The sequence below is a fragment of the Polypterus senegalus genome, chromosome 6, assembly GCF_016835505.1.
Source record: "Polypterus senegalus isolate Bchr_013 chromosome 6, ASM1683550v1, whole genome shotgun sequence".
Taxonomy (NCBI): Eukaryota; Metazoa; Chordata; class Cladistia; order Polypteriformes; family Polypteridae; genus Polypterus; species Polypterus senegalus.
Window position 1 is genome coordinate 163,504,681 of NC_053159.1, and position 24,849 is coordinate 163,529,529.

General features: G+C 37.1%; 1 protein-coding gene across 10 annotated transcripts in view; it reads right to left on the minus strand.

Annotated features, from left to right (window-relative positions):
* Positions 1-24,849, minus strand: part of LOC120531761 (bromodomain adjacent to zinc finger domain protein 2B-like) — a 268,155-nt gene that overhangs the window by 67,679 nt on the left and 175,627 nt on the right. For all 10 annotated transcript variants that reach the window (XM_039757469.1, XM_039757463.1, XM_039757464.1 and 7 more), the window contains exons 9-12: positions 21,834-22,232; positions 12,151-12,790; positions 8,084-8,362; positions 7,292-7,352 (exon numbers count right to left, since the gene is read on the minus strand). In XM_039757469.1, coding sequence (XP_039613403.1) covers positions 7,292-7,352; positions 8,084-8,362; positions 12,151-12,790; positions 21,834-22,232 — 1,379 coding nt within the window. The remainder of the gene's footprint in view (positions 1-7,291; positions 7,353-8,083; positions 8,363-12,150; positions 12,791-21,833; positions 22,233-24,849) is intronic.

Here is a 24,849-nt window from a genome sequence, read left to right on the forward strand (position 1 = left end):
CCCAAACACCATTTGAATACATTCACTGCATACACACTAGCTGTCTGGGAGGTGACAGCTATACCAGCTGTGCCACCCCTCAACTACAATAATGTAGAAAATAAAAAAGTATACATTTCACACTTTATAACCTGGCACTTATAACAGAGACACCCATTACAATTCTTACAGACATTTAAAATTTTACCAACAGCAAATGGTAATAGTTAAAAAAAAAATCATTCATTGAGCCTTGAATATTGTACATAGGGCATTAATCCTTTTTTTACTAGTAGCGCCCAATAGTTTCTGCTACCAGTAACACCATCTGCCCAAATGATTACAAAATAATGTCAAGCTGACTGGTAACCTTAAGCTTAGTAATCTTAAATCATCAGAATCTATGAAGGAGAACAGCATCTTGTTATATGCTGCCCATTTAGCCAAATAACCTTCCTTTTGATTTGCAAAAGCCTGCAAGTTTTAAAGTGTTTGTTCTTATGAAATGTGTTTTAACAGTTCTGTTTAACAGTAGATAAATAGTTCTTTTTGAATGCAGAAAATCTAAAATTCTACACATCACATAAACATAACCAGATCACTTTGTGTGTGTTTTCAAAGACTTACAGGATGAGTCTATGTAAGGTTGGTTGATGTGTCACGTGTCAGAATTTAGCAGAAAATGAAGACTAGCCATTACGTGTATCTGTAACAGGCATAAAAATCACAATCAATGCCTATCTAGTTTGACCCTGCTTAGCATATTTCTCTAATGAATATGCTAATAGTAACAAATGGTGTGTTCATGTGCTATGGGGAATTTTGAAAAATGAAACTTGTGACATCTCACTTTCCATTTTCAATATGTTCTTGTAAATTTCCAGTTGCTGCTTAGAGAGCAATGCAAGGTCACTACTTATTTACTGGGCACTAATTTTATTTGTTATATAAAAATAAAAAGCAAACTAAATACATTACACCTGTATTGCAACACTACAAATGCCGTAAGGCTGACCCAACTATTACTCATTTATTAATTTAATTAATTTTATTATTGAATGAAGTAAAAGATCATCAGCATTATGGCAATACTCGCTAAATTGTGCAGCACTGTTTTCTCTGAATTGTACCAGAGGGAGCTACTGTAGCACTTTGCAGAGTGTAAACGAGAAATTTCTCACTGGCAACCTTGTATTTCCACTCTGTATCAGAGGGCATGATGGCAACAAAAGAGAATCCGAACTTGGATTTTGTCAGGAGTTGATTACTTGGTTTGGTCCCCACTTGTTCATGATATCCTGCCTCATTCAACCTCCTTATAATGCGCTGGATTCTATAAATCCACAACTAACAAAATGGATGATCTGGAGACGGGCCGGCTATCTGCACAAGTAAACGGAATATCCTAAACATTCAACAAACCAACAGACTGTCTTGAAATTACAGGGTCAGAATGAACTTATTCATGTAGCAGCGAGTAGTTACAATGCGAGTACTGGTAGCAGCCTCTTCATTTATGAAGCTAACTAGTGTTGGCTGACAAAATCCACCAAACAGTTTTTTGCATGTTCAATGTCGATCTTGTTTTCTGAACATTTTATTGGGAATTTGGCATTTGGTTTTCTTGGCGGTACATCCCAGAGCTGTAGCGGCCATATGCAGAACTTTCATGCATACATACTGTAAACATATTTCACCTCACATTTTGTGCACAAATCATGTCGCAATCCTATCAGTACACCAACCAGAACTGTACCCCCATATGCCTCCTGCATCACAGGCTCAAGTGCTGGGACAGAGTAGTGCAGTAGCACAAACCAATCTTCAAGTGCCGGTGGCCAGATCCTCTGCCCCCTCGCCAGCCATGCACTGGGTGGATATAAGGGGAGCGGGTGTGGTCCAAATGCATACACTATAAGCCACGGGGCACAGTGGCAGTCAAAACAAAACCTTAAAGAAGCCCTCACCGAGTCAGAAAATACATGAGACCCTGTGAAACAATAATAATAATGAAAGATTTGTTACCATTTACATTTCTTTTTTCTTGATTGAAAGAAAAAACTGCAGAGCATCTGCACAGATACACTAGAAACAAAACGGATGTGTAGGGTGCATGGATGTCATCATGTCGTGTGGCTTGTGTATGCAAAGCATTGCCCCAAAGATTGGAACTCTGTGAGAGTAATGAATATATACAGGGTGAGCCAAAAAGAAGTACCACATTTCAAACGTGTATTCTACAAAAACGCTACAAGATAAAATACATTTTATTACAACAAAAGAAAGGATATACAAAATATATTTTTTTTCACTGTGTTTTAAAAATTATGTCTTCAAGGTGGTGGCCACCATTAGCGATACACTCTTTCAAGACGATTTTTAAACACTCTGCCATTTCAAGGGGAATATCGGTGATTTTGTAGCGAATAGCATTCTTGAGAGCTTCAAGGTTTTAAGGTCGGTGTTTGTATACTTTCGACCTGAGAGAGCCCCACAAGAAGAAATTGAACGGAACGAAAGGCCACTCGACATTACCACGCAACAGCTTCCCCGGAAACATTTCCAAAAAAACTTGCCATATGAGTTATTACTCCATCCTGTTGAAACTAGGCATCCACCACTTTCTTTTCTTCCAGTTGGAGCTGCAAAAAGTTCTCTAGCATTTCAATGTAATGTTCTGAAGTGACGGTGACCATTGCTTCCCCCTGTCAAAAAAGTAAAGGCCTACAATGCCACATTCTGCAACGGTGCACCGCACCAAACTCTAACATGCTCAATGTGCAAGGGTCTCTGATGAAGGTCATGAGGGCTGGTTTCAGCCCAATAGCGAAAGTTTTGCTTATTTACGCAGGCATTCAAATGGAAATGTGCCTCATCGCTGCACATGAGGATGGCATCTTAATGAATGGTTTGCAGAATGTCCACGCACAACTCTCTACGGCTCTCCTAGTCTCTTTCAATGAGTTCCTGCACAACCATCATTTTGTATGGATGGAAATTAACGTCCTCACGCAAAATCCTCCTCAAAGACGGGTTGGAAATGCCTAAGACAGAAGCAGGTTTGTGCTGTGAACAACTAGGAGACTACAAAACTGATGCCCTTACAGCTTGGATGTTTTCAGGCATTCATACAGTCCGAGGACGGTCGGAAGATTTTCTGTTCAATGTTTCACCTGTCTGTCTAAATTTAGCCACCTACTGAAGAATTGTTTTCCAATTTGGGACGTCACCATTAGGAGGCATGCTGAAGTGCATTCAGAAGGCGCACTGCACAGTAATGACGGATTGTTTTTGAAGAACGCTTCAACAGCGAAAGCATGGTGTGCACACCAGAACAAGGCATGTTGCCGACTGAAAACTACAAGAGATCGCCTATCAAAGGGCTCTCACCCCAACCCACTCAGCTGCCTCTACCTTGTGCAGTGGCCTTGAGAAATGTGGTACTTCACTTTGGCTCACCCTATACATTTATTTTTTTTACTTACTGCTAGTTTGTGGCCATTTGTTGTATCTTGTTCATGGCTATCCTAGTGTCTGCTCCTTTTTTCAGGCACGGTGGCACTGTGTTTAGACAGCTCACATTACATTTCTGGCCACAATAATCAGTCCAGCATCATCGTCAGATGCTTCCTTAACCCGCAAGGACACTTAAAAAAACATTACGCTGTTCTAATCCATTCATAGCTAGTTCATATCCTCCTTCCTTATTCACTTTCAATGCATTTCAGTGAGTTATGTGAAGTTTTCTAATACCTCAGTGAACTCGGTGGTGTTTGCTCATCAATAGTGCTAACGCAAACTAGTACACAAACTGTTATTGTAAGTTACAATTCCAGTGCCGTGTACTCTTTTATTTACAACCCACAAAGACTACTAGTGATAAATAGTACAGGCTGAGGTGGGAAAAGCTCTGTGGTGCCAGTGGCTAAGTGCTGTGTGCCAGGCAAAGCCATTTCTGAGCACAGGCATAGGCCCTCTAGTGGTCAGAGTGCACTACTGCAGTCTCTTGTAGAGATTCCTGTCTTTATTTTGTTTAGAAAAATATGTCCAGACCAGACAAATGCACTGTCTACACTATGCACAGCACACTCTGTATCCCAGAAATGGTGATGCAACATTTTTTTTGACAAAACATAGACCTATGAACACTCAGACTCAAAGCAAATGTCCGATTAAATTGTTTTATATTATTTTTACATACTAGAAATGTTCGGTCTAAACGTAATCTAATCCATCTAAGCTAAAGGGCTCCCAATTGACAAGGCAAGTGGTATGTGCAATGGCCCAATTTTTTCTTTCTTCCTCCATGTGTGTGCACTCCTTGTGTCTCACGCACTATTTTACAATGAACACTTAAGTAGTAATAGCATTCAAAGTCTCCAAAATAAAAGATACGGCGACCTACAAAATACTGAATTTGGAGAAGGAATTACAACCTTCCTAAAGGAACGCTTACATGTCTAATAATGGGGGTGTCCAAAACTGTAGGAAAATGAAAACAATGACAAATATTCAGTGGCAAGACTAGTGAGTAGAAGTTAAAGACCTCATTCAGGTATAGCAAATCTTCCTGTTTGAAAATACATATATTAATAATAGTAACAATTTGAAATCTTTAACTGCCTCTCTGTGATGCTAGAAAATGTATCAATGTTGAATTTGTTGCTGAATTTTCTTTGAAAATACTCACATTGTAAAATATATGCTATTGATGGTGGGCCAGTTATAAATGATTATAATTGGTCCATAGCAAATTAATAAAAAATATAGTCATTGGTGATTTGACTTTGTGTTAGCCTCTCAATCAAAAGCACAAATAGGGTGTTCCTGGAAGTAATGTACCAATACAAGATGGCACTGTGAAAAATATGGCAGTGTGTACATAGTAACATATAGAAATAGATGAGATTAACTGGAAACATTAAAAATTACAATTCAATATTGAATACTGATGCACATTTACACAGTTACCACTTATAAAGGGTATGTGAACTGTTTGTGCCATAGGCAAGCTTAGGTTTGGGACATTGAAGGTTACATTGCAGAAGCTTTAATTATCCTTAGACAACTTTGCACCAGTTTGGTCCTGTTACTTATCCATCCATCCATTATCCAACCCGCTATATCCTAACTACAGGGTCACAGGGGTCTGCTGGAGCCAATCCCAGCCAACACAGGGCGCAAGGCAGGAAACAAACCCCAGGCAGGCCGCCAGCCCACCGCAGGGCGCGCACACACGCACACCAAGCACACACTAGGGCCAATTTAGAATCGCCAATCCACCTAACCTGCATGTCTTTGAACTATGGGAGGAAACCCATGCAGACACGGGGAGAACATGCAAACTCCACGCAGGGAGGACCTGGGAAGCGAACCAGAGTCTCCTAACTGCAAGGCAGCAGCGCTACCCACTGCGCCACCCCCTGTTACTTATCATCAAGCCTTTTATATTCTAACTCCATTTCACATTACGTTTAAAGCTAGTGCATTCCTGTATTGTTCATCATGTATACCAACCTCTCCATCGGAAGGGCAAGGGCTCATTGGCTTTTGGATCTTCAAGCCTAGTATACAGTGTAGCGGTCAAGTTTATTGTCCTGAAATCACTCTTGGGTTTGTGTTATGGATCTGTAAGTCCTTATTTGCATTTTTTCAAGATATGGTGACATTTCTGCCCAAATATAAAGTATTTTTTATCATTTTTTATATGTATTAAAAATAATCAGCTATTTAGCTACATGGAGTAACAACTACATTTGTTTCACATTAGTCTGTACAAAGAGATGGCAGATGTGAATCAAATGACGCATATATTTAAGACATTTAGTGAACCATACTGAAGCAGAACATCCCTCACAATAAAAGATGTTTTGCACCTCTTGGTTTGGTATTGTCTTTATGATGATCACCTGACTTAATCCCTACCTTGTAAGACTACATTTTAAATAGTGTTAGTCACTCACTTGCTGGCACTTAATCTATATAAATAAAATAGGAGTCTGTTTGCATGTCTTTTTTTTCTCTGATCACACACAAATGTCTGAACCCATTTTCAGTGTTGTGTGTCATTTCAAGGAGAGGGGTTATAACGGTAGGGGGCAATCTAAAAACCAGTGGTGCCATCAGGACTAAAATTCCCAACAGGCAGCAAGAGTATGCTATGGCTGATGGAGAATATTGTCATTACTACACAATTTTTCTGCTTGCCAAATCGCAATCTTAAAGACCACAATGAATACGGGATTTTCCCCTCAACTAATCTGGATAAACAGTTTCATTGTCCCACTGGCTTACAGTTTTTTTCTCATTGTGGGTTGTGTTTAAATATACAGTACTGAATTTCCAAATGAAAGTTTTCCCACCATTTATTTATACTGGTAATGGCAAATACTTCAGCTAGAATAAATGAAAATGAGATCCAGTAACCATATTTCTTTTTATATATTGAGCTGTTAAATGAAAACAGATTTCACTCCTGATACGGTGCTTTCCCAAATGATGCTTTGGTGCAAACTTCATACAACAAATTTTTGAGTACTTTTTACACTACAGTTTGTTTTGCAACAAAGCTCAATGCCATCGTTGGTGTCTTTTTATTGCAGACTACTTACCTTTTTCAATCTGAAGAGTTTTTCTTTTTCCATCAGGCACTCACTATCATGTGGCTTTGTACCAGAAGATTTAGGGAAAGCATCAAAGCTTTGTCCCTGGCTTTGTTCTCACTGTTATCAGAAGGTTAATGTCAAAAGATTCCTAAGCAATTTTAAAAACAGCACAAAAACTGTGGGGTTATATGTGCTCCTGGGTTGAGTCCGCTTTAATGTAAACTGATGGTGGGACCTTTCCACTGTGTCTTGTTCTTTACCTCACTGGATGCAAAAGCATGATATATAGTACATCTTAACATTTCTGGGAGAAAAATAGTCACTACTTTATGAATTTTGAAAAAATTGATTTAAAAAGCTGGAATTAAAGAACTTGACACTTCTGAATAATTAAAAATAGACCATCGTTTAAAATTATTCTTTAAAGTCAATTCATTTGTGCAGTTCCACAGACTGCTATTAAATAATTCCAAGATACTCCAGTAGCGGCCCACCACTATGAAGGTCTACATTTCAAATGCTCATTCACATCTGAGTGTGCTCCTTTCATTGAGTGTTTTGGTGAAACTGGTTTATTTAACAATATTTTCATAAAAATATATGTTGTAACTACCAGGGAACCCCTCTGAGCCCCAAACTACAGACACAATGTCACCCAAATAATACAGTTCTTCCTTCACTATAGTCAGTTTGATTTCTAAACCTACCCATATTCTAGGGGAATCCGAAGCTCCTGCTCATCGGTTACTCTTTTCCTTTTTGAGGATCCTGAAATACAAGTGCAATTGTAATAAACGTTTTAGCATCGAATAAGACAGAAGCTAACACCAATATTTGTTAAAGATATTGGACAACTCAAACATGTGTGAGTGTTCATAGACAAGTATGAAGTATTGTAAATAATGATAATAAATAATAATACATTTTATTTATATAGCGCCTTTCCCATGCTCAAGGTGCTAAATCTATCTATCTATCTATCTATCTATTTTAATTAAAGTACTTAATCCAACTTAAGGTCAGATGGTGCTGGAGCCTATCCTGACAGCAAGTTCATTGTAAAGCAAGTTTGCACACTCACACTTACAGACCCAATTTAAAGTCATTGACTGACTTAGCACACACACCCTTGGGATGTAGTAGTGAACATGGGAGTAACCAGAGGGAAAAAATACAAAGACACAGTGAGAACATACAAACTCCTTACAGACAGACAGCAGGTAGGCAGGGATCAGTTAATTACTGTGCCCCCATGCAGCCTTGACATATAACAAAATTTGAATATTAGTAAAAATATTTACTTGGAGATAAATATAAAATAGCCCACTTAGCACATACATAGCAAATAGCAAAACAAAAAAAATTAAGTTCACCTCCACACATGTTCGTATAACCCAAAGAATAAGAGTCCTAACAAATCTCCAGATTAACTTATCTAAAGATTGAGAGAGATGACACAATTTTTAATCAACCAAGTATAAACAGGAACAAACAGTTACCCAGAGGTGTCAGAGGTGAGTATGAGGAGGAAGGAGTACTGTGATAGTTTGATGATCCACCGCCAATTAATAAGGAAGGTGGAGCCGAGTTCGGCGCTTTAATCACTTGGAGGTTCAGTGGTGTGCAGTTAACAGAGAGGTTAGAGGACGCATTTAACAGTGGGGCAGTTTTGTTGAGGTTCAGCATTGTTTTCTCTCCTTCTGTATCTGTTTCAGTCTCATCCTGGTCCTTATCATCATCTGAAACATCCGAATCAGTCTCAAAATTGCTTTCAGATTCTGAAATAAATTGACAGGTCTAAATATTTTACATCTTCAGAGTGATCATGTAGTAATTATTGGATGACAGATTGGCTATATTCATGCACACGTTTGAAGTATTTCATAAAATATTACACCATAAAGACCTTCTCATACTCATCTAAGTTAACACAATTATGTTAGTGCTTCATTTATTGGAATGTGATTTGTAAAATAAGAAATAAAATAACATCAGCTTATTTTACATCAAGTGACCAAATCTGCGTAACATTTTTCATCAATAACATTAAATAATTTTCACAAGTTTAGCTTATGAGAAAGCCACTTAAACTACCTGTGCTGCACATGTAGAAACAACTGTACCACTTTGCTTGGAAAAATCATTTATATAAGAGCATCAACTGTATAAAGAAAAGTTAAAGCAGCTGACTAAATATCAATACAGTTGCTTTTTAGAACATATGGACTCCTAGATTATTAGAACCTTAATAGCTATGTATATACTGTATATAGTGATTCATCACAAGAACAGCATTTTCACAACCTCTTAAGATGTTTAGATGTATTTAACAGATTTAAGTGGTCACTGCCGAGTTATTAGAGTGATGGATGGTAGCTTTTCATAACCAAACCAGGTTTCACGTCAAGGTCTGCAACACACCAATTGTATGAGTGTCATATGGTATACAAAGGATACGAGTAATTGTTTTTTACTGAATCAGAACAAATACAATTGTCACAGGTGTTTGCTTCTGCTTAGCAGCCATATTCCTTGTGACATTTCGTCATCTGTGCGTGAGTTTGTGCTCGGTGGGCAGCTTTGTTTTAGAATTGCAGGCTAATGAAGGAGATTAAGCTTTGGATGTCTTAGAAAGTACAATAAGTACGACCTTGCCCCATGCAAGAAAATGGAGTGGCATTCTGATTTTTACAACAAATAAATAAAAATAATACATCTTTAAATATAAGAAATCTTTACTTAAATCATATTATTTCCTCTGACATATAAAACATTAAGCAAAAACGCTGTATCTCTCTAGCTGCTATGCTCTCAGATGGCACAGAGAAATCGCCCATCTAGGGTTGGGAGGTAAATCTGGGAGTCGGCTGGCTTTGTGTTTGTATCGTTGGCATTGCTTGTCACACACATTTTCCACGTTAACTAAATGTGCTGCTGGTATGTATTTGGGATGTGGAATGTGATAGCATAGTAATGACTTTGAGCCTGCTAAATCTGTCCTCATGAGGGCCTGTAACTGCAAACACTATCCAACACTGATGCGTGTTTAGGACAAAAGGAGCTCTGGAGTTTTTTTTTTATATTCTTTTTTCATAATATCATTTTTTTTTTTACCTTGTAAAGGTTTTTGATGCTTTTTTAAGGCTGGAACAAATCTGTTCCATGTAGTAAACACATATCAAATATTTTCTGCCTGTAAGCTGAAATACTATCTGATGCTGCAGTTAACTGTTTTTTTTTTCAAAAACAAAATCTTCCTTTTATGGGCTTTTTGCTCTTATTTTCCTAAACCACCATTTTCTTCATTCTTAACCTTTGTTCTGAAGCTCTCTAAACAAGTAAGAGTTCAAAGATCAGTGTGACACACATTTTTGTGTTAGACACTATTGTTTTTTTTTTTTAACTTGTCATGCCAAAAGTAGTAACTAAGACAAATGAATGCACATTGATTGACGTAACTGCTCAGACGTCGGGGAATTTCAATATTGCAGATGCAGCAGACAATATGCTTTACAATTTGCAGATCTGGAAAAGCATTTGTGCTTTGTGTCAAATTGGAATAAATAAAATGTCAATTATGAAATAAATTATCAAATGAAAAAGCAAAACAATACATATAAATGAATATATAGATTGTGAAAAAGTGTGTAATTAAATATAAATCATCCAATTACTCTAAAATATTTTACTTTAGACAAATATTGTAGTTACCTTGCATTTAACTATTGCATTTCTTTAACAGAGCCTTGGTTTAATTAATATTGGAGCTAATCTGAACAGTATATTTCCAAATGACTCCTTTGGTGCCACCACAATTTATTATAAAATGCCTCTTTTAACAATGGTTTCATTGCCTGTCAATCAAGACAAATACCGACAGGCTGAAGTTATTCCTATTGGTTAATCACTTGCACTTGATTCCTCTTCCATCTAATTGAGGGCAGGAGTTACCAAAGATCTGTGCCAGCTGTAATCCAAGTAGCACTAAAAACTTTGGGGCAGTTAAGAATTTGGACAGTTAGTTTGACTAATGAAACAGAAAGATCATTTAACACATAAAGCTTTTGTGAGAAGAATTGGAAATATATTGTAAACACTCCAACATATACTGACATTTCTCTGCAAAATCTTGATATTGAGGAAGAAGTTGTCAGTAGTTTAAGGTTAACTGAGTACTGTGTCTGCAGAGAAGGTGCCAGTGAAGTCATCAAAACGCTGCACATTAACATTGAATATCTGCTAGCAATTCCAGGTGACATGATTCCATATGAAGTCCTCAAAATGTGTTTGTTATTCTATGAGGCATTTCCTGAGGTTAACATAAATTTAATAGGTTTTAGGCTTTTAGAGTACAGCTATCCTATTGTTTGTTAAGACAGCATGGCTGCAATATATTAATTGATCTTTATATATTTCATCTGGAAAACTAACCTTGCTGCTTTGATGTTTATACCAGTTTGAATGTAAGAAAAGTAGAATACCACCTACATTCAGGCAAAAGTAATAAATGGGAAATGACTAATCAATAGGAAAAGATTCATTTTGTTAGTCTTGCTCAACAAAAGACAAAACAAACACAAAAAGAAGCACTCTGAAGGAAATAATGATAGCATTAAAATGGCCCCTGTGGCAGACGGCAAGAACCTTCGCTCAGCCAGGACACCTGCTTAAAGGAAGGACCAAGGGAGGGAATATGCACAGAGTATTATCTCCCCTGGCAGCAAGATGGCAGCCCCCGGGGTTGCAGCAGTGCCTGGAATTTCTTGGAGTTTCATAGAGTTCGGCATAGCCCTGTTAGGTCCTGTGGGTGCCGCCAGGGGTGCTGCAGGGATTCATGGTAACGGGCCACTGGAAGTACTCCTGGGTGCAGGATAAAAAGAAGGCCGCTGCCACTGCTCTAGGAGCCATAGTCAGGAGGGAGAAGACAAAATATGCTGGAGGAGGAGTGGAGGCAAAAGCAGAGAGAAGGACAGAGAGAAAGAAATAAGAAGAGATAGAAATGGAGAAAAGAGAAAGCACGGTTACTGTGCACTGCAGGTGCTGTGCTGTATTGTCATGTGGGAAATGACTGAAAAGCGTTTCCCACTGAATAACGCCTGTGTTGTGCTTGTGGAACTTGTATCTGCATCTCTTTGTGTTGGGTTTGGGGAGCTGGTGCAGATGTTAGGAAAAGTCCTAGTTTTAAATTAAAAATGTCTTTAAAAATCAGGCCTTTTTGAAATAAAACATGCAATAATTACATATTAATAACTAGAGTGTTGAACCATAATACAATGAAATAAAATGTATTTCATAATAATTTTATTTATTCAATTAGCTTTTTCACAATTTAATGACTATTTATATATCGCTGTGCCTTTTCATGTGATTATTGCCAATTTATTTATTTCATTTTGGCACAAATTGTATTCGGCACTACATTAACGATGAGTATTTTGACCATTTTTAATAAAAAGTTATACAACATTTGTATAAATATTGAGGCTTTTACAATACATTCTTATTTGTATTACTGGTCTGTGGGACACATACACCAACAAAAAAATAAAAAAATAGCAAGTTTTACCAGATTGACTGTCATCTGAATCCTCATCTTCTTCATCTTCATCATCATCTTCATCATCATCATCTTCTTCTTCTTCCTCTTCTTCAACTGAGTCATCAGATTCCTTACTGCTGGGAATGTCGGACTCTGTTCCCCTGAAATGATCTGCCAAAGGCTGAATAAGCTGACTCTGAGAAGAAGGCATTCTTGTTGGAGGGATCCTAGCACCTACTAGTTTATCTTTTCCAGCTAGCTGGGATAATGCTGGAGAGGTAGACGGTCTGTTTAGCAACATCTGATGACTGGAATGATTCTTCACACTTGTACTCAAGTTTACTGGTGAGGAGAATGACACACTATTGGAATTCAAAACTGGTTTGTCATTGGTCTTTGAATGACTTCGAGATTTAGTGGTAAGAGCTAAGGGTGCCTCCTGTATAGTACTCTGAATCACCCCATTTGGTTGGGGGTGCCCCAGAAGAGTATTGGAGAGGAAGATATTTGCATGAGAACTGTTTGCTGAGGTCAGTTTCTGGTTGCCTGAATAATCTGTGGTGGGACTGGGAGAAGGGCTGGTCAAGGAGGAAGTCACTTTTTTCTGGTTCTTGTACAGTTCTTGCTGTTTTCTTGCTTGACCAGAAAATGTATGTTTAAACAGCTCCTGAAAAATGAAAGGTTATAATTCATACATTAAAAATGTTTTTTTCCAAACTATGTAAAGCTATTTTCCATAAACATGCTTTCCTTATACTGTACATTGTCTGCAGACAGCCAAATCATTAAATGACTAAAGAAACCTTACTTGCACTCTTTACATTCTACATCCAAGTCATACTAAGAAAGAATATTTTGCTCAAGTTTGGGTCATTCGACATGATATCGTTTGCAGATGACTGCAATTTTTATGCTAGTATTAATGGCAACGAACAGTTAGGGTTGGGTTTCCTCAAAGGCTTCGAAGCACCAAGAATGAAGTTAACTCTTAAGTATGTTCATAGAGAGAAAAGTGGTTCCGCAACTCTTTCTAATTAAAGTAGTACATTAAATTTGTTTGTTAGCTATTTGTTTGTCTGACCCAACTCATACATTAGTCCTAAAGCATGACGTGAAATAGCTACCTCCTGCAGTACCCTAAGCAACAGACAGGGGCTGCCAAGCGTCACAAAGCAATTCTACAACAAATGGCCAGAAAATGCAGAAGGTACTGAAAGAAAGAAAGAAAGAAAGAAAGAAAGAAAGAAGCACTACAATAAGTCATATCAGATATATATGTACAAAAAGTAATGCACAGTCACATTTTTTATAAAGGGTTTACAGCAGTTAATGTGGAAGTAAACCGTATGCAGTAACCAAATGCTGTTCATAGACATTGAGGCAAAGTGGCCTGGAAGTACCCAGGATACATTTATCTGGGTCAATTCAGCAATCTGCCACAAAGCAATGGATAGTGAATTTCAGTGGTAGTTGCCCAATTAATGACAGCACCTATCCACTTCGCCCATATCTAGTGATACCTGAAAGTACTCTACAGACTGGGTCCCGAACATCAGAGTAAAGCTACACATTAGTGGAAACACAGCATGGTGTATCCACAAATGCTCAGGCAGCATCAGATACTGACCAAGGTGATGCTATGCCATAATAGATGGTGTGTACCATGCTACACAGCATGGCTGTAAAAGCGGGATTCCCACTGCCCATTGCGGATGAGAAATATGAGGAGGTGGTTATAAAGGCTGACAATGACCAAAGGCCACATCTTATATGAAAGGATGCCCACCAAGATGGTGTAGAAGAGAGGAAGACTGTCATCAGGTTTATCTTTGATTTCATAAGGGACAGATGTGTTATTATTTATATAGGTTATGTGGAAATAAATAAAGGATAATGTTTTATAATTCCTGTTATATTATTCACATATATGTACATTTTGAAAGAAAAACAAACAATAAAATTGAAAAAGCAACATTTGAATTATATGCTGTCAAGGATGGTCTCTTTCCTGGGTGGGTGGCGATTGTCTATCTGTAAAGAGAGTACAGTAAGGTATAGTTACACTGAATCACACTTAGTAGCATACTGCAAAGGTGTCCTCTTAGGTGATTGTATGCAGGGTTTTGCTTTAATATGATGGTGTATTTAATTTGCTTTCCTTTTTATTTTATCTTATAAAATGTACTCAATTGATTGTTTTCAATCGGCTTCTGGTGGGGTGGGTTGCCAACACTGTACTTTATTTTCATTCATAGGATTCCAGTCTTAAAGTGTTTTAGGAAACTGATGTAAAAGTCGCTCATTCGTTACCTTCATACTTCTTTAAGTTGTTCGATACTTACCAAGTGTGAACGTTTTTGAGAAACTCACCCCAGAATTCAACATAAAATTTAATGTTGCAGCAAAGTAATATAAAAAAAAAACACCTAAATATTTATAAATAAATCTTTTATGTAACTCACAATCTATATGTGTGATATGGTCATTAAAGGTTCAACATATTTTTAACAGCTCATCTAAATAAAGCACAATATTTTCTATGGATTCTTTTCAAAAGCAGTAAATTACCTAATGAAAATATTTAGCTTTAAAATCATTTTGGAAGAAAAAAATATATCTGATGAACATTAAAAAAATCTGAGTACAGAAGAATCTAAAGGTCTATAAATGCAACAGGCTATGATGAATAAGAACTGTGTGCGGTAGATTTTAAAAATACCAGCTTTTGTTATGTAATAAATATAATAAATACACCAGTGCTGACAAGAAAACAAACACTTCAGATCAGCATTGTTCTTTTGATCCTATTCACATTAGGTTTCCAAATGTACTGTCACTATTTCAAGGGTGTTAAGATGCTACCATACTCTATGCTAGCTTGCTCAAAGCATGTATTGTTCATTGTGTGAAGAAATATGTAATTCACCCTTATGGGACTTGTGTCTGTGCCCTGAGGTCCCGATACCTTTTACAGCCATAGCTTGATGTCCACCCATGTACTTCTTTAACCTCTCTTTGCCCAAAAGGTCTTTCAGTTCTTTTATGCACATTTGCTTGTACTGTTATGTGTCTGTAAAATGGAGACCCCAACTATACACAGTGCTTCAGATATGCCTTCTCAGTGTAAGTGGTCTTTTATTTATTATTCTGGTTCTCTACTGTTTTTTTAAGCTAGCTATTAAGTTCAATAGATAGATCTTTGCATTTTTCTTAATATTTGATTCTAAGGTTCTTGCCCTTTCTTGCTGTCTTAGGACTCATTTATCCTAGTTTAGTTCTTTTCTTTATGGTCATTATGCTTTAATAAGAATAAGATCAATTAATAATGTTTCTATGGGAATTATTCATTAATTGAACTTTAAGCTAAATTGAATCAATTGAAATTTTTATTTTCTTTCTTAGGCTTATTAATTCATTAAAGATAATTAAGATTAATTAACTCAAAATTAGTTTTTTTTTGTGTTATTTTCTTGCACATACAGCCTGAGTAATTATATTAAGCATAATGAGAATTTACACTTACTTACATTAATGTTCATTTTCCACATTCTTGTATATACCCAAAGCTTAACATTTACTGCTGGTCTCCCTGTATGAATATTTCTGACACAAAAATACTACTCCCATTACTTGAGTGTTATCTTTAAATTAAGCTCATTTTGAGTTTAATTGACATGTAACTATACCAATTTTTAGTCCCAGCTTTGAACTGACCTCAGATCATTTTCATCATTGGTTTCTGTCCTTAAAACAATACCATGCCCTTCAACAATACTATACTTCTCACTGCATAGTTGCCTCTTTGTTTTCACCATCAGCCTCCTGTTAAATATCACATTAAAAATCATGAAGAATAATGTTGTATGCTCCACTTTCAATGATTTTGCTAGTTCCTCATCAAATGCCAGTTAAAGATCAGCATTTCTAGATTAATCTCATGGAACACTGGTTAATTTTTTGAGCACAAGGTGTAATCATATTGCGGCTGGTGTCATGGTTTTACCGGAATTTCATCCCTGTCTTTAGACTTACTGACTGTTGTTTGTTAACTTCCTGTACTTTTATTAGTATTTACTTTTGGAACATAAGAACACAAGAAAAGAAGAAATTGCACAAACAAAAGGAGAGCACTCAGTCTATTAAACTCATTTGTTTGGCTAATAGCTAAGCTATCCCAATATATCATCCAGATACCTCCTAGGGTTTGTTGAGGTTTGTGTGTCAGCTACACGTCTCGATATCTTGTTCTCGAGACCCCAACTCTTTAAGAATTGCTCCCTAATTTTAATCTTAAATGCACTTACCCTTCATTCCCACTCGCCATTTAGTCAACAGAATCCAGATGGACCTATCAGTGCCTTTTAAAATTCTGAAGACCTGGACTGAATCCCCATGCAAACTAAACTGACATTCAAAAACAAACACAAAAGAGACAAGTGACCTACAGTAAATAAAAAACAGCAAATGTATGGATTTCTTTCTGTATATAACACAGTCTCTGGCAAAGTCACTTTTGGGCGTACGCATTACTTGACTGACCTTTAGAGGCATGTGTTTCTACAGCAGGATCCAACGTAATACTTTGCCAGGTGGTAAACGGTTTTTAATACTACGGGTGGTACCAGAATGAACACTTTTATCACAGGTGGCAAAGGGGATTAAAAAAGTGACAAATCAGTCCAGCACAGTCCTAAATCCAATAAAATGTACCCTGACTGTCCAGAGGCACAATCGCAATGTATAGCTGGTCCTCTGTCTTCCTTGTTTAGTTTGTTTGTGATACACGTTAAAGTACTTGGCCTAAAACAGTAGAAGATAACAATTCTGTGTATTGTTTTGATAACCACTTGTTAAAGTTGAATGAAAGAAACTAATTCTAAATTATGCAGCATAACGAATATGAAAAAAAAGACTGCCAGGGTAGAAGAAGCAGGAGTACCCACAGCAAATCTAGGAACTAGAGCATTCCTGTTGTTCAGTTGTGTTGTTCTGATCTGGCCTGCTTGTGTGCTGTTTGCTTGGTTGCGCCAGGGAAACTACAGTATTCTGATTTTCGGCCTGTTTAAAAGTCATAATTCTCTTGTTAATCTAAACAGTGGTTGCAGCCGACATGGCACAGGGGGTTCACCATTGATCTTGAAAGTATTTCTCAGTAGATTGTACAGGGGAGAGAGATATGTTTGAACCATGAAAAAAGAAATGCTGTGCTTTACATGTCTGTCACTTGTCTATCACCCAGGAATTACAAGTAATGTGAAGTTCATCTCAAGCCAATTTGAAAATAAAGACTGAGAAATAGCAGAGTAAAGCTTTGACAGTTTGTTGAGTCTTCTTTGATCGGCTGTACTCTGCTTACCAGGGTCCTATTTGTAGAACACATACTACAGCAGAGTTTTAATTAAGACAGTGTTGGCAGAGTGATTAAGGCTTTGGACTTCAAGCCCTAAGAGTATGAGTTCAAATCTCACTGCAGACACTGTATGACTATGAGCAAGTTATTTAACCTTCACATGCCCCAATTGGAAAAACAAAATTAATTTAACCGGTTATCTCAAATTTTGCCATGGATAAATGCGTCAACCAAGTAAGTAAATGTAAAGGATACTGTACTTGACAATAGACTCAAAGGCCTAAGAGGAGGTACAGGCAAAACGCAAATAAGGAATTGCACTGAAATATCCAACTTTCTTGCCTTAAAGTAAAGTAAATGCTCCCTTCAGCAGTGGTTTTTGCATATTGTTATTTTTCACTTTAGGTATTAGTTAAATATTGGTTCTGTGACAATACATTTTGGCATCAATTCATAAACACATAACTGCTTGCTTTGCTACATGATTGACAGGCACAACGCTGGCAAAACAGGCACTGCATGTTTTCAAATAACACGGCGCCATGCTCACATGTAACAGCTTAGGGTGGGGAGCTATTACAATGGAAGCGGCAAAAGAATAACACCTATTTAAAAGAAGTATTGAGCACTACAGCATTATCCATGCTAGTTTCCTTAAACCATTTTATGGACATATAACAGATTTTAAAATCCACTTGATATGACCTCTTGAAGAACTTTTCCATTCAACATCACAATAAGGGTTCCCTCTCCACTACATGCCCATGGAGACCTTGATTGATTTTGCTTCTTTAAATATGTCTTTTACTTGGCAAACATCCCACCTCATAAAACCTGCCTGACATAACAATTTTACAAAAATACCTATTTTTGTAATAGCTATAATGGACTAAATTCACCAAAAGAATTGAACAAAATACAAATGTATGAGAGCATGCTCAAGAAACATTAGGTTTTTTGTGACAGACTAAAACACTAAGGCCTGGTTATAATTAGGTTAGCTAAACATTTGTTAATAATAACAATTACATTTATATGGTCCATTTTCTTGTTGAGAGTTGGGAATAACTTCAACCACCACCAATGTGTAGCACCCATAAGGATGATGCAATAGTAGCCATTATTGTGCCAGTATAATCACCACACATTAGCTATTAGGTGGTGAAGAGCTGAGAGAGGTTGTTAGCCAATAAGGGACAGGGGATGATTAGGGGAGCATAATAGATGAGGCTGTGATGGGAAATTTAGCCAGGACATTGGGATAAACCCTACTCTTTTCAGTAGTAGATGTCCATGGATCTTCGATGAACACAGAGAGTAAGGACCTCTGTTTTTACATCTCATCCGAAGGAAGGCACCATATTTAGAGCACAGTGTCCCCGTCACTGCTCTGTGGCATTGGGATCCACAGTCAGACCATAGGGTAAGCCCCCAATCCCCCCACCCCCTGCTGGCCATCACCAACACAAAATCCAGAAGCAAGCCAGGTTTTGACTCCACGGTCAAACATGTGGATGACCTGTCCTGAAGCTCAGGTGGCATGGCTTGTGGCAGAGTCACTTTAAATACCCTTTGATTATGTAAAAAAATAGTTCAGATTAGATAAATGCTATTAATCCGAAGGGGAAATAATAGTAATAAAATAATTCATAAAAAAAATCCTGGCTTCTCCTGTTGCTTAGGATAAAATACAGCTCAACCCGATAATGGTGAAAGCCTTTCAGGCTGACCATATAATTATAGGCATTATAAATTAATTATAATTATTAATCACAATCTATAATATATAACAAATTATTTTAAGTATCAGATAAAAGAGTAAACAGCAAAAATAATCCATCCATTTCTGAACATGCATTTCACAAAAACATATCTAAAGAAATAGCATGACTGCAGTTAAGGATAAAACTGTGAACAGGACCAACAAATTTACTTCTCAGTCTTCATTTTGGATTTTGCTGCCACTTGTTTTGCTTGATCTTCAGAGGCACTGGCCTGATTTTTACTGAAGTACAGATTTTCAAATCGAATAGAAACTATTTTTTTAAAACTGTGGGCCATGTTTCAGTTGTTGATCTTATGAAACCTAGTCAAAGGGTTTAATTAAGGAAATGTGCTTCTTCACCTGTTATGTAAAGTAAATTTTAATGATTTATCAAAACTTGAATGAATTTTAATACGATTATAGTAAAGAAATAGTATTAAGCACAAATGAAACAAGAAAAAGGAACAACCTGAATCAAATTATATATGAATGAAATAAGTTTTAAAGTATTATTTCAACCAAACTCAAGAAACAATTTAGGAAATTGCTTGCTAATACCAAATGAAAATGATACCCGATATGAAAAAAAATCAGTTGTCTTTACCATGTAGATATATTATTGTAAAGATAAGGTTGTGATTTTTGAAGTTAGTTATTTTTCCTAATAATGATATACATTCATTTACCCTGAAACTCATGTAGTTAAGCAAAACTGTGTTTCTTAGCTTCAGAATGGATATATTCAGTAAAGCCAGCATCAAATTACACAACTTCTAGTTGGAGGGGATATTAAACTTCACGACTCTAGTTGCTTATCTCATTGCTAGAAGATTGTCAGATTACATTACAAGTAATCATACGGGGTGACAACTTGGACTTTCCAGCACAATTTCACATTTCCAAAATATCACAAGCTCGTCTCTTTTTCTGACAGCAAATGACATGCTCCCTGATTGAGCCGGTGGTACACAAACACTTTACAGGTACTTTGCGTTCAGCCTCAGTGTTTGCTTTTTTTTCTGTTTTCCATTCTGTCATGGTACATAAAACATGCAACATAACATAGACAAGTCTCTCTTCTGTTTGTGAGGTGTAAAACGCCTGCATTCTCTATTCACTGTAGCTGCATTCTATGCATTATACTTCCAGGTGAGCACTGTCAGATCTTGCACAGACATGAGCCCATCTATACAACTTAAGATTTTGTCAAGGAGAGTCACAGACTGACTGGGCTGAGTCACTGGGAATGTCAAGACTACATAACTGGTGGTCAGGGTGGTGCTTCTAACTCACTAAGATTATGTAGATGAAACTGAAAATCGCTGGATAAACTGTGTAATGTAACAAGGCCTGAGGTTTTAAGGTTTTCATTTCACATTTATTCTGGTGCCCCACTATCAGCAATTTTAAACTACTGGAGGAGATGCAATTTTTCTCTTAACAATGTTTTTTTCCATGGCAAATGAATGTACAATGTGACTGTGAAAAATCAAGCTTGAACAAATTTCACACTTTACAGAAAACCATTTAACTAATTTGCTTCAGAAATCAAATACCGTATATACTCGCAGATAAGTTCTCCCATGGATAAGTCGGTACTTGATTTTACAGTATAATTTTTGGTATTTTACAATGTCGGTCATATAAGTCGAATGCAGAAAACTCATGCTATTGGTACAAGAGAATATGATATGCTAATGCCCACTTGAGAGAGCAACCTTGGAGTACATTGCCTTTTTTTTTTCTATGTGGGTGCGGCAATGCGCTGTATCAGCGTGTGCTCCTAACCTCTCTCTCTCTATTGTGCGTGCGTGACCACACGGTAATACCCAAACTATTCCGAAGTAACGTTTGCACTGATTTGTGTTTTTTGTATCTCACACCCTCATACACCTTTATCTACAATGCAGTGTTCGATCAGAAGAAAATATGAAGCTGGTTTTAAATTAAATGTCGTTGATGTAGCGAAAGAAATTGGTAACAGCGCTGCTCCAAAAAAATCGATGCGTCTGAAAAACTGATGCGAGATTGGAGGAGGCAAGAAGATGTAAAAAAGAAAATAAAAATTAAGTGTCGCATTTTTGAACAGGCATATAAGTTGGGGTCTGATTTTATGATTGATTTTTCGGGTTTCAAGACCCGACTTATACGTGAGTATATACAGTAATTCAACAAGAAATTTACACAACTCTTACATCATGGTTGGATTTTGTGTCAAGCAGTCCTTATTAGAGTATTTGGCAATACCCATGAGTGAACACGCACAAACACAAACCTGTTAGTAAGACTTGAGTGTCTGATTTTCTCTAAGCAGTAATACAACATTTACTCCCCTTGAAAAAAACAACCTGTCATAAAAAATGAGGGCAGTTTCTAAAATTGCCTTTTTGAATAATTAAGTACATTTTTAATATTTTCACAAGAGAATTTCTAAGTTAATAATGCCTTCTGATTATGTAAAAATACAAGCTATTCATTTTTAAAATGCACACTAATGCACAACTAACTTTAATGCATTGTTCATTAAATCAGTTCTGAAGACAGAATGATGCAGCAACGGAAACTTCTTCCCCTGGAGTAAGCGAGTTAACTAACCTGTTTCAAATGAATATCATTAGCCTGTGATCCAGCTTCCTCCATTATGTTTTTACTTCCTGCTTTGGGAATTTCAGGTGATGGTGTGAGCATCTTGGTTGAAGAATCCCTTCTTGGCTGAGTGACCAGAGCCAGAGGTTTGGCAGATGTTGCAATCCCTGTGGAATGAATGACACTCAGGTGTTTCTTCACAGCTTCCTCCTTGGCCTGAGAGCTTTGGAAAACAAGGGGGAGATGCTGCGAAATGCCCTGGTGTGCTTTCTGCTGGGAATGGAAAGCAGGCTTAGACTGCAGATCACCGACAAACTGGAGCTGTGAATTAGTCTTTTTGTCCTGGGCTTCTTTACTGTCGGCCACTTTCCCATCTTTTTTGGCTTCATTAATAGTTTGTATCAAGACCTAGATTTTGTGTTTAGAAAGAGAGCAGTTATCATATAACTCATTTTTTGCCAGAATAATAGCTAGCTTTTTAGTAAGTTTTCAGGGAAGAATTAGAAATCAGTTTGGTTGAAATATTTTCTGGTACGTCACTTTAGTTTATGCAATATTTAAATGATCAATTGAGTAGACATTAAAATGCTACATTCATCATTTTTGTTTTCAAAACTGAAACTATATGATAATACAATGTAATAAAAGTATACAGAGGCTCCCTGGGTTACATAGACAAAATTAAACATCTGGAACAAAAGTATTTTCTGTCTTATTAGACAGACAGAAATGTAAAGCCATTAAGATCATTAAAATCTTTTTCATCCTGTTGCCTATTAATCCGTTTACACTTCATTCTTCTATTCGTCTTTCAGGAATGTCTAGTGTTTACAAGAAAAATGGCTATTTTCAATTCAGTTTACCAATATTTATGATGTATGCCTCAAATTGAAAAAGTTTAAAAGCTATAAAACAGCATACACACTGGGCAAATTATTAGCTACACCTGCTCAACTACTTCTATGCAATTTACCAATCAGCCAATCCGTCTGCAGCAGCACAATGTTTAAAAATGTCCAGATCCAGCTCAGGAACTTCAGGTAACATTCCCAACAAACACCCAAATGGGGAAAAGAATGAGATTTCGACCTTGGCACGATTGTTGGTACCTCACAGGCTGGTCAGAGTATTTCTGTAACTGCTGATCTCCTGGGATTTTCACACACAGCAGTTTCTAAAGTTTATTCAGAATGGAGCAAAGAAAAAAAAACCCAATGAGTGGCAGTTCAGTAGACAGAAACATCTTGTTAGTAAAAGAGAGAACAGAGGAGAATGGTCCGACTGATTCAAGCTGACAGAAAGGCAACTGTAATTCAAACAACCACTCTGTACAACTGTGGAGGGCAGAAAAGCATCTCAGAATACACAAAATGCCAATCGTTAAGGCAGATGGGCTACAATAGCTGAAGACCATATTGGATCCCACTCTTGTCTGACAAGAAGAGAACACTGAGGCTGCAGTAGGCATAGGCTGACCAAAACTGGACAAATGGAGATTGCTCTGATGAATGATGACTTGTGCTGAGGCCCACATATGTTAGTGTCAGCACACGGTGTCAACGGCATGAATCCATGCACCCAGCATATTTGGTGTCAACAGTCCAGGCTGGTGGTGGTGGTGGTGGTGGAGGTGGAGGAGTAATGGTGTGAGAGATATTTTCTTAGCACTTTTACTAATAAATCATTACTTGAATACCACAGTCTATTTGAGTATTAGTGCTGACCACATGACCACATCTCTCCAAGGTCACAATTTACCAGTCTTCTAATGGCTACTTTCAGCATGAAAACATACCATGCTCTAACAAAAGGTATCTCAAACTGGTTTTATGCACATGACAATGAGTTCAGTATTCTTTAGAGGCCTTCGCAGTCATTGGATCTGAATTCGATGCGATCATGACAACATTGACCAGAATCTCAAAGGAATGTTTCCAACATGTTGTGGAATCCATGGCATGAACAACTCAGGCTGTTTCGAGTGTAAAAAGCTCTAGCCAGTATTAATAAAATGTTCCAAATAATTTGCTCAGTGAGTGTATATAATAGAAAAGTAGTGGAAGCACGCAAACAATAGAAGTCGATAAAATAATAATACAAAAGTGTAAAAGAAAGTAACAGCCAAAAATCAGGAAATAAAAAAAATAGAGAATGTTCATCTGATATCCTAAAGTGATATTCAAAAGTTAATACACTTTCCACCTAATGTGGGATACACTGTCTAATTCAGTGCTGTTTCTGTGCTACTCTGTTGTTAATTAGAAGGATCAAAATACAGTCTCGGGACATGGAAGAGAAAGATGGGAATAAACCCTCACCTGATTAACCAACTTCAACACCTTTCACCTAACTAAGGATAGATAGATAGATAGATAGATAGATAGATAGATAGATAGATAGATAGATAGATAGATAGATAGATAGATAGATAGATAGATAGATAGATAGATAGATAGATAGATAGATAGATAGATAGATAGATAGATAGATAGATAGATAGATAGATAGATAGATAGATACTTTATTAATCCCAAGGGGAAATTCACATACTCCAGCAGCAGCATACTGATAAAGAACAATATTAAATTAAAGAGTGATAACAATGAAGGTATAACAGACAGACAATAACTTTGTATAATGTTAACGTTTAACCCCCTGGTGGAATTGAAGAGTCACATAGTGTGAGGGAGGAACGATCTCCTCAGTCTGTCAGTGGAGCAGGACGGTGACAGCAGTCTGTTGCTTAAGCTGCTCCTCCGTTTGGAGATGACACTGTTCAGTGGATGCAGTGGGTTTTCAATGATTTATAGGAGCCTGCTCAGCGCCCGTCACTCTAACAGTAACAGTATGCAAAATCAAGAGCTTACAATATAGAAATGCAGTTTATATTTAAGGTTTCCTGTACACTTTACCACATGCCATAAAAAATGGCTTCTTTTCATAGCAGCTTTGCTGCACTTTGACTCCTCTTTTTGCATTGAATTTAATGCATGCACCCACACAAAGATATTAAGACACAATCTGC